The sequence below is a fragment of the Panthera leo genome, chromosome C1 (genome assembly GCF_018350215.1).
Source record: "Panthera leo isolate Ple1 chromosome C1, P.leo_Ple1_pat1.1, whole genome shotgun sequence".
Classification (NCBI taxonomy): Eukaryota; Metazoa; Chordata; class Mammalia; order Carnivora; family Felidae; genus Panthera; species Panthera leo.
This window is the reverse complement of record NC_056686.1, coordinates 78,580,950-78,591,735: the sequence shown is the minus strand read 5'-3', so window position 1 is coordinate 78,591,735 and position 10,786 is coordinate 78,580,950. Positions and strand designations below refer to the sequence as shown.

General features: G+C 32.7%; 1 protein-coding gene across 7 annotated transcripts in view; it reads right to left on the bottom strand.

Annotated features, from left to right (window-relative positions):
- Positions 1-2,448: 2,448 nt before the first annotated feature.
- MTF2 (metal response element binding transcription factor 2) overlaps positions 2,449-10,786 on the bottom strand; it is a 78,501-nt gene continuing 70,163 nt past the window's right edge. For 3 of the 7 annotated variants that reach the window (XM_042952857.1, XM_042952860.1, XM_042952859.1), the window contains 4 exons: positions 10,318-10,423; positions 10,144-10,196; positions 9,928-10,032; positions 5,886-8,313 (listed from right to left, as the gene is read on the bottom strand). In XM_042952857.1, the coding sequence (XP_042808791.1) occupies positions 7,956-8,313; positions 9,928-10,032; positions 10,144-10,196; positions 10,318-10,423 (622 nt within the window). In that variant the 3' untranslated portion in view covers positions 5,886-7,955. Of the gene's footprint in view, positions 2,571-3,656; positions 4,540-5,885; positions 8,314-8,498; positions 8,572-9,927; positions 10,033-10,143; positions 10,197-10,317; positions 10,424-10,786 lie in introns of those variants that run through there. The other 4 variants (XR_006206357.1, XR_006206358.1, XM_042952858.1 and 1 more) reach the window with 4 other exon arrangements.

Genomic DNA, 10,786 nt, shown 5'->3' with positions numbered 1-10,786 from the left:
CTCCTCCTCTGCTTGCTCTCTCACTCTCTCAAAATAAATAAATGTTTTCTTTAAAAAAGAGAAGAGTAATAAGGAGATTCTTAGGAAATAAACAGATGATTTTATTTAACTAAAACTATACCTAAATTTATGAAATGATTTTATTTATAAATAAGTAGTGGCTTACCTTAAACTGAGTTCAGTGCTACTTCTCAATATAAAATGCCCTCCTTGTGTTAAGGATATAATTTTAAAAGATGTAAAACCAAAATTATACCCACTTGCTATAATAAAAAAAACCATGCTACTTCTAAGGCAAATAATCACAGTGAATAGATGAAATTCTGTTTTATCATGGTATTTTCACTGCAATATAAATCTTAATGGGGAAGGTTCGTATTTTCAGCCTAACTTGGTATTAAGTATGGATCAATATTTTGTTCATTCTCTATTAAAAAATTTAACCCAGCACTTCCTTTTTTAATTCTTATGCCATGTTTCTAAGTTTCCAACTTTTACTTTTTTAACTCAGTCTGCTTAAGGAACACAGGAATAATTTCAACGAGCCTAACCAAATAGAAAGCCCTCGGATTCCAAATCTATATACATAGCTTATGTATTTTGCTAATTTTGCTTATCTAAGACACTAGCATTTTCCATTAGCAGATAAAATATTATAATAATAGGCCAACAAAACACACATTTTCTCTAGAAAAGGCCCCAAAATGTAAACTGTATCTTAAAGAATATGAGCCTTAGGACACCTGGGTGGATCATTGGGTAGTTAAGTGCCTGACTTTGGCTCAGGGCATGATCTCATGGTTAGTGAGTTCGAGCCCCACCTTGGGCTCTGTGCTGACAGCTCAGAGCCTGAAGCCTGCTTTGGATTCTGTGTCTCCCTCTCTCTCTCTGCCCTCCCCCCCCTCCCCCCCCCCCCCCAGTGCTCTCATGCTCGCTCTCTCGCTCTAAAAAACATAAACATTAAAAAAAAAGAACATGAGCCTTTATATTACATACTACTTTTTAAGTAAAAACTGAATTTTAAAATATTTTCAAAGTTTGAAAATCATTTAAAAGTAATTTTTAAAAATTCAAGAACTTAATCCTACTATAACATTTGGAATTATACTTTCCACACAAAGACAATAACAAGCACAGGTAACTTAAAATTTTACACATTTTCCTAACTTTAGCCAAGATCATAAAAGAAACCAAATTTAGCCAACATACAAACATTATTTATATGAATTTAGTAAAACAACCATTTTCTTAGAAATTATGATCCCCCGCAGTCATTTTTAGCACTTAAAGTACTAAAAAGTTAAATTACTAATATCAACACTTATACCCATTTAACTTATAAAGTCATGGAAATTAGCAGTTCATTATTGCTCTGACTGAAATACCATCTCCTCTCTATTCCTTTAAGCTACCTTTAGGACTATTAAATATGTGCATATAATGAAAACATGTCAATTTGATATTCTTATATGACAAGTCCACACTAGACAAGACACTCTTCCCTTTTCCGTAATGCAGATATGGCATGAGCCAATGAAATCTAACACCATACTGGAGAGGAAACGCCTACCGGCTCATCTATGACTTACAGAGGCACAATTTTGGTTCCTATGTCCCTGTTTGTCACGAAATGTCTTCCAGAATGTAAGAGCAGATTTATGACCAGTCTATTGATATTTTCTGTATTGTAATTTTGCTTTCATCTTACTCCAATTACTAGGTAATAGAAAACAATGGTACTACTTTTTCCAAGAAGTTTTTGCTATCAACGTAATCTGAAGATCGATTGGAGAGGCACAAAATAATCAACCTACTCTAGCCTACATTGCAGCCTTATCTCACTCAGCTATCAGATTTCTAAAAATCCTATACACATTATAAAACTGGAAGAAAAATGAGAAAAATTTTGTGTAATGAATATTTTTTTAAAAAATGTTTAATGTTTATTTTTGAGGGAGACAGAGCATGAGTGGGGTGGGGCAGAGAGGGAGAGGGAGACACAATCTGAAACAGGCTCCAGGCTCTGAGCTGTCAGCACACAGCACAACGCGAGGCTTGAACTTGAGAATGGCGAGATCATGACCTAGGCTGAAGTTGGACACAACCGACTGAGCCATCCAGATGCCCCTGTGTAATAAATATTAAAAAAAAAAAAAAAAAACAGCTACTTTTTCAGAGGAAATCACTCTCAAAAACTCACTCAAGAATCTAAAAAAAAAAAAAAAAAAAAAAAAAAATCAGAACTGTAGGTAAATAAGGTTTAAATTTTTCCCGGGGTGCTTGGGTGGCTCAGTTGGTTGAGCGTTCAGCTCTTGATTTTGGCTTAGGTCATGATCTCATCATGGTCTGTGGCATAGAACCCTGCATCAGGCTCTGAGCTATCAACACAGATTGGGATTCCCTCTCTCTCCTCTCTGCCTCCCTGCAGCTCACATACATGCATGCATGCTCTCTTAGAAGTTTTTTTAAAAAATAAATAAAATAAAATTTTATTTACCTGGTTATCTCTTTGTTCCAAAAAACCTTGGTTAAATTATTTCCACTCTACAGCAAATTAAAATGTTTTGAAGCTACATGGGAGAAAAGAAAGGAGAAAAGCTGTTCAATGCACTGTAAATAAATGAGGTTTCTTAACACGGGCACTGCCACAGAAGATACGTGTAAAGCAGACAAGTATAATAATAAAAGCACCACCTAGCCTAAGGTTTTATGAATAAGGACACATTCCCCTACCCAAATCTAAACACCTGAGAGTACCGCCATATTATAGCAACATACAATAAATGTTCACAATCTCTCAGTAATTAGAAAAAGGTTAACATACTAAAGATAGTGTTTTAAAAACATTAATTACTTAATACAGTCTAGAAAAATCTTTAATAAAGTAGCATTTTAAATATTTCTGGTCTCATTTAATGGTTTAAAAGTTGCTTATAAACTACAGTTTATAAAGAGGAATCAAGAATGAATTTCTAATGACATAATTCTTCACTGGAAAATTTACATCCAAAGATAAATAATAACACAGAAAGACTAAGATACTAGGTTATGCAAAATTATAATATAAAAAATATGGACTTGTTATAGATTTGCTCTTGCATTCTGGAAAAGATTTGGTGATAAAGGAATACAGGAACCAAACTATGCCTCCACAAATCTTGTATGAGCTAATAGGCTTTCCCTTCCAAAACCCTCTCCAATAAGCTTCATCTCCTTGAACTTCCATTTCTCCTCAAGGAAAAGTTTAACTTCAGAGCCATCTAAGCAAGCTTTATATATTTGCAAAAGAGACCCAAATTCTCAGAAAATCTTGTTTTTGTCTCAAATTCTATATAGGCAAAATTTCTTTACATTCCACTAATTCTGCATTCTAGGAAATCCTGTATAGGACAAATTTCCTTACATTCCACTAATAGCATTAGTTATAATATATAAGAGGTCAATTATCAGTCAAAACAACATTAATTATAATCCTTCACTAAGTATATATTCATTTATACTAGATGGTATTAACATTTAACTTAAATTTGCAACCTCACTGAGTAACTTTTAATGTAATTTACTTACATAAATTGCTATGTACCTAAAGTCACATATGCAAATTAACTTATAGAAAACATTATAACAGTAATCAAATTTTAAAAAGACATTCAAAAAGATTTCTCTGGCAAAAGTAAAACGTGAAAACTTGATTTCTTAAAAGAACGGTTTTTGGTGAGCTTACTGTTAACTTCTGCTTGATATGAAAAACATACTTTTGATTAGCTGCTAGATATTCATTCAGGTATCGTCAACATTTTTTCTTTTCAGCACTTGACATAATTAATGATGGGTTGACTAAACTTGGTAGAAATCAATCAAATGTAAACTAGTCTTACTTAATTTCCCAAACCTAGGCCCCACACAAAAGCACTAAGGATCAAACATACACATCCACAAGGGAGTCAGTGGAAGCTAACAGGCAGGTGTACACTACGTCTCACACTATAACTTCAAGAGTAAACAAAGCCCTCCAACACAGTCATTTGCCACAGTTTTGTAGTACCAATCCAGCAGATATTTTTCATGTGTTACATGAACTCCGTGTCAGTGTTACTCCTGTGAAACGTAAGAAAACTCAATGAAAGTAATTAAATACTTAAGGAATAAGATTTTTGTGGGTAGAGTGGAGTTCTGAAGGGCCACAAACCATGACCTAAATTTCGTTTGCCTCCCATTAACCAATTCATGTTAGTTTTGAGACTGTATCACCTTCACTTGTGAAAGCGTGGAAAGAAAAAGAAAAAACTGAATATCTTTTGGTAAATACAAGGAACAAAAGTTAGACTAATGATTTTGAACAGGATATATTTTTGTTTTATCCAATAAATACATCTTATCATTTATGAAGATTTGGTTCATTTGTTTGCTTAAATCCAGTAGAATTTTCTTGAATGAGACATCACATTCCTTGAAGATGTTGCAAAAGTGAGGAATTATTACTAAGCATCCAATTTCAATACTCATTATCTCCAACAGAGAAAATGCCAGAGGAGTAAGCTACAAGGGATTTTGTTGGGTAGAAGTAAGCGAGGGGGAGAAAAATAAAGTGAGCTAGTTAATTTGCAATCTTATTCTAACTTTAAATATATAGATATTATAATATTTTGATCTAGCTATTACCCCAAGACATTTTGATATAACTTAAGAATTACAAATACTGTACTTATTCCCAATCTATTTGTTATTCAGAGACCCAATCAGTTTGTTTTCATAGCTTCTCCCAGCTCTAAATTTTTTTAAGTCTGACATGTGGTTTCTTAACTGCTAGTAATTAGAAAAGAATCCACGATTAGATAAAATTCTCACTTTACATTTTACTGTCAAGTTTTTATTTTCTTGAGGAAAGAAGATGACTGATCAACTACCACAGGAAAAACCAAAGGAGACTTTTGGGAGTGTATATTCACAGAAGTACTCAAATATAATTTAAACAGGAAATCTTCCCCACATTAAAGGGCATTTTTAAACTATTTCCCAAAGCTGTATGGACATCTTGCTTTGCCATCACATCCTCACTCAAACAACTCTAGAACATTATGCAACAGTCTGCTATAACTATGCAAGTCAGATCATGCTCCAACCAAAACCTAATGGCCCAAAAGAATTAGTTCTACCCCCAACACTGAGAACAGAAATCTTCTGAATATATACATAATAGAAACTAAACATGTACAGTTGGACATAACTTGCAAAATATAAGAGAGACCCTCAACTCACACATCAGTTAACATTCACTTGTTAAACATTTAGTAACAAAATATGACTAGCAACATCTGACTACATTAGAATTTATAGAATAACTCTGATAAGCTCATATTCTGATCTAGTTAGATCATATTAAAATCCATACTTATCATGTATTATCAGAGTATTTATAAAAATGTATTTGTTTTGAATAAAAATGTAATTAAAATGAGTAAGGCATACTATATTTATATCTTTTATCGCTATAGCCTAGGAGCAAAGCTTTTTAGGAAAAAAAAGAATCCTTTGATGTGAACCTTAACACCTTCTATATAAGGGGGGAAAAACATAGTTGAAAAGTCTGAATTTTCTTGAATTTTAAGGACAAGGCAGATAGAGGGAGATATATTGTCTTTCAAGTAGGAAGTATACGAGCTGGCTAAACAGTTTATTTTTTAAAGGATCCTTTTAGATGAACATGCAATAATTATTATTTGAGGGACAAGAGGAAAATGAAAGCCAAGTTTCATAAAGATTAATTCAAGTGAACATATTTACAGTGGAAGTGGAACAATCCTTAGCTCCCTGGCTAAATAAAAGCAGTCATCTACTGCATCAGTGTGTATTTTCAAGCAAATACAGAAGCAAAACTCATTAGCTCTTTAAAAAATACACACATTTAATGTTGGTCTGTTTTAATTCTAAGTAAAGCAATTCCAAAAATACAAACTGAACATCAGAGCCATGTGAACCACCATGATAAAATAAAACAGACATTCACAATAATTACGTCTAAAGACAGTTCAGCTTAATAAATCATCTTCCATGTATACTAAAGAAAGAGTTACTAAAAATACTGCTGGTGTTCAGTTAGAATTAAAGGACTTTGGGGAAAATGAAATAATATGATACAGGTGGAGTGAATAAGGTTACACGGGATTTACATTTTCCATTACCCCTAGATATAAACAAACATTCAAAATCAACACAAACTCTGTGTGTTATTCAAAATATTGCAGCTGCAGGAAAGGCAACTTTAAATTAATAGCTAGGGGAAAATCAAGTTTTGGTGGAGGTAAACAGAAGTGACAGTTTTTAATTTGCACTTTTGTAAAGCTCATTTATACCTGGCCAACCAGGAACCAAATGCAGGACAACGAAGTTCTCTGCTTCTTTTGGCTATAATGTGACAAGAAAAGGTCATCTTTTGAAGATGTTTAAAGAAATAAAGCAACTTTCTTTATAAACAGTCAAATAATCAATCAATGGAATAAATAAGTACTAACCCACATTTTTACCGCTCTGTAACCACTACACTTTACATATTTTTCATTTTGGCGGCAAATTCCCCAATTTTTAGGCTAAAATCCACCAATCACTTTTAAGAGTAAAATGAACAGCCACCAAAATAAGAATATTCTTCTGTTTACTCTTTGGCTAAAAAAGAAAACAAACAAACAAAACAAAACAAAAAGAAACAGAAGACAACTCTAACACTGGTGATAAAAGAAACTGTTTTTTTACATGTAAAATAAAGTTATCAATTTAAATCTTGGTACATTTTATAAAAACAAGAGGTAATGTTGTAATAAAACAGCAGTAGCCTTGTCAGGCAACATACTGTTTGTTAACCCTGTGCAATAAAATACTTTGTTCATACTACACTTATTCAACATGACTAACAGTTACTACAGACATTTCAGGAATCTTCACGGGACTCCTATAGACTTACTGTTAAAACTGAGAGACATTTACAATCATAATGTGCCATGAAAACTTGAAAATGTTACTTCTAGTAGGAGATAATGTTCATATTATTTGAATTGGTTTTAGGTACTGAACAGCTGAGTTACAAGGACTGAAAGTGAAAAGCATTCTAAAAGCCCATGAACACTGTTGTTCACACCCTTCTTCAGAACACACTAAACTTTAAACTTGTTTGACACATTTCTCTTCATACATAGCAAGCAACAGCACCCAATAAAAGCCTGAGAAGAAATGCTGCTGTGTAAATACTGCAACTATTCCTGAAAAAAGAATTATGGGATATATACTCCAAAGCTGCCCATTCCCATAATTTGTATTGCATAGGTCACATAATCACACACATATATATACACACATGTGTACATATATGCACATGCAAAGAATATATTAAGACGACAATGAAGTCTAGTCACAGAGCAATTTACAGGCTCAATATATTTTTTACACTTTGCGTGAAAGAAAATTTCAATATTTTACAGTCTTTTAGTAGGCATTATATACACTGCACTTTATGAAATCTGAAAGGTATTGAAATAAATTTTTTCCAACATTTTGGTAACAAAACAGACAACGTTTCTCCATATACTTGTGCTATCTATCTACATGATCTGTTTGATCTGATAACCACTAATCACAAAAACTGACTCAATGGAATAATTAGAAAAATTATCTAACACCATGCATGGATTTGAATCATTTTTAATATCCTATCCTAGAAACATTCTACAAATCTTAAGATTTAAAAAATTAAGTCTCTGTTCTGATTTTTAAAAGATATCTTTTTTATGACAATATCCATAACATTGACAGGTACATGTTAAGGCTAGTATCATCTCCTTTTGTGAATTTTTTTGACTTTTTTTTTTTTTTTAAGAAAGATAGTAAAAGCCAGACTCCTTTAGGACTTTGAACTGTACCTACAGAGAATGAGAGTGCAGTGAACATAATGTTCAGTCCTACAGTCAGGATGCAGTTGCTCCTTCCCATTCCACAAGATACTGCACCTTTCCATCAAGTGTCACCCGACGAGCCAGTACTCGGTATTTTTCACCACATGCTATTCTACCTGCAGCACCAAAATAACTGGTAATGGAGTTTTTTAGATGATTGAGTTGCAACTCCTGATCTGCTAAGTTATTCAAAATCTCTGTGTTGAGTTCATCAAATTGGTAATCTTCTTTGCCTTCATCATCTTTTACAATTTCTGAGTTCTGAGTCTGGAGTGCTCTTCTTGGAAGACGACCCCTTCTTCTCCGTAAATGTGGTATTGCAGCAGGCCAAGATCTTCCTGTACGAGTTCTTTTTCTGGAGTCAGATAATCTACGGAACGAAAAAAAAAAAAAAGGCCATAATTGTCTACTGAGTTTATAAGGCATCCTTTGCCCAAACAATGTGTTCTCAGATTTTTTTTCTATCACACTACTCTAAGTATATACCCTTGGTGACATAAACATCAGCCAAACCAAAACAATACATGCTATTTTTATAAATGGATTATCACTCGCCTTCATTAGACTCCATCACCTTCTTGGGGCTGACCTTTGAAGAGCTTTTCTTCCTTAACAATGTATTATTAAGCTTAAAAGAATCAGAGGAAGTTTTTAATTACGAGGCCAATGAGACAAATTCTTACCAAGAAGAGGCCCTATTCATTAGTCAGATATTGTCAACAGTCTTATCATTAAAAAGAAGAAAGTTCATTCACTCATTCAATGCAGCAAATACTTAATAAGTACCTCCTATATATACAACATTGTTCCATGGGCTTAAATAGATGGTAAAACTAGAATAAATGTTCTCTTATTACCAGTTCTAGGCATAGTGAACTAATGTAATGAACTGGAATAAGCACAAAGTACAAATCAGGGTACCTTGAATCTACCTCTGTGATACTGGCCAAATTCAAATCTCTTATCCTCTGTATTCTCTTCTGTGAAGAGATTAAGTGAAGAGGTTGAACTAGATAATTTTTGAGGTCCTTTTCAGCTCAGGAATTCAATGATTTTATAATCTTTTAACAAGGGAGAATACAGCCTAAGTTAAATTCAAAGACTTTATAATCATACTGCCTGACTCAACATCCCAGTTCTGTTATGCTTGTTAATGACCATGCTTGTTTCTTAAAACCTGTTAGTTTCAGTTTCTTTATCTTTAAAATGGGAATAACAGATCTACGACTCAAAAGACTGTTTTAAGAATTTAAAAAGGCAATGTATGTGGAAAGTTTAGCACAATGCTTGGTGAAAGGCCAAACACAGTTCAATTATTCACAATCCATTAAAAAATGAGTTACATTTTAAGCTTTTTAATACTCTGAATTTTGTACAATTTACACAGCAGTTTTTGAAGTGTTAACAAAAATTAAACTAAGGGAAGTATAAAACTTGCAAGCTCATAGCTCTGACCCCAAGGAAACTAATTTTTCATTCCTGATACATCATGCTTTGGGAAAGGCATCATTCTGAAGAATTAGGTTAAATAAAATATTAGAGAAGTCTGCTACTGATAGAAATCCTGAGTTTAAAATCTTCTTAGTAACAAAAGGATTTACATGTCTGACTCAGATATTAAGAAAAAAAGTACTCCTAAAGATAAAAATTCCTAAAGATAAAAAATTTTAGATAAAAATATTATCTAAATATTAGAAGCATAAAAAGGTCTCAAGGAAAAGAGCACAGCCTATTAACACCAGTATACCTCTTCTGTGCACAGAGCAAAATCTCCTAATAAATTTTTAATGTTTGAGCTCTGAAAAGCAGAAATTTCAGATGAATATTAATAACAACCTAAAGAATTTACATATAGATGCTTCTCAAAAGCTGAAAGGCATATTTACATCACTTTCAATTGCTAAAAATTTATTTAATCATTACTTTACAAAGAAAAAGAATCTAGAAGAAAATCAGTTAAGAAATAAGAATATAAAATATCTACCCATAATGCCTGGAAATGCTAGACGAGGTAGTTTCTTTTGTACTGGAAGCACCCGTGAAATCCACATCTGAGGTATTGGATGAATGTGCAGTTCCCTCAGTTCTCCTAAGACAAAAGAATTTAAATGGTATAACGACTATATTACATAACAATAGAAATATTCATTTCCCCCCAAAAGAAAATTCCTAGAATAGGAGAAAATAACTTTCTATTTACCCTATAGAACAAGGTAAATCCAAGGTAGGATTCTCTGAAATTGATTCCTTATCCTGGAAAATAAAAAATAACATACTTAAAGCATGGCTATAAGTAAACTAAAAAGATACTCATTTCTCAGTTAATTTCAAGCATCCGTCCTCTTTGAGAGTATATACCAACACATCCTCTTACCAAAGGTGGCTCAGCAGTTTTCTGAATCATTTTTCTTGTATATGGGCCAGGTGGACGACCTACTGATTTTTTCTTTCCTTTTTTTTCTATGCCATTGCTTACTTCCCTGAAACATAAAATCATTATGTATTTAATCTCTGCATAAAGAAAAACAAAAAGACAATGGACAATATATACTGGCTTAGCTCCACTTATGTAATAATTAGGTTACACTTATTTTTATACTAATGGTAACAAAAACCAAAAAAATTAAATGTAAGTTGAATCTACCAATTTAGTCAAGTGCATACAGAGAACACATTCCAATTTAAATAAACATTTCTTGACTCAGATACTATTTACATATGAAAAGTTTAAGGAAAAAACTTTTCTCTTTATTACAATTGTGAAAAATATATACAACCTCAAAGTTAATAAACAAAAACAAAAACAGACTACTATACTGGAAGGAAGATTTCCAAATCCCCAA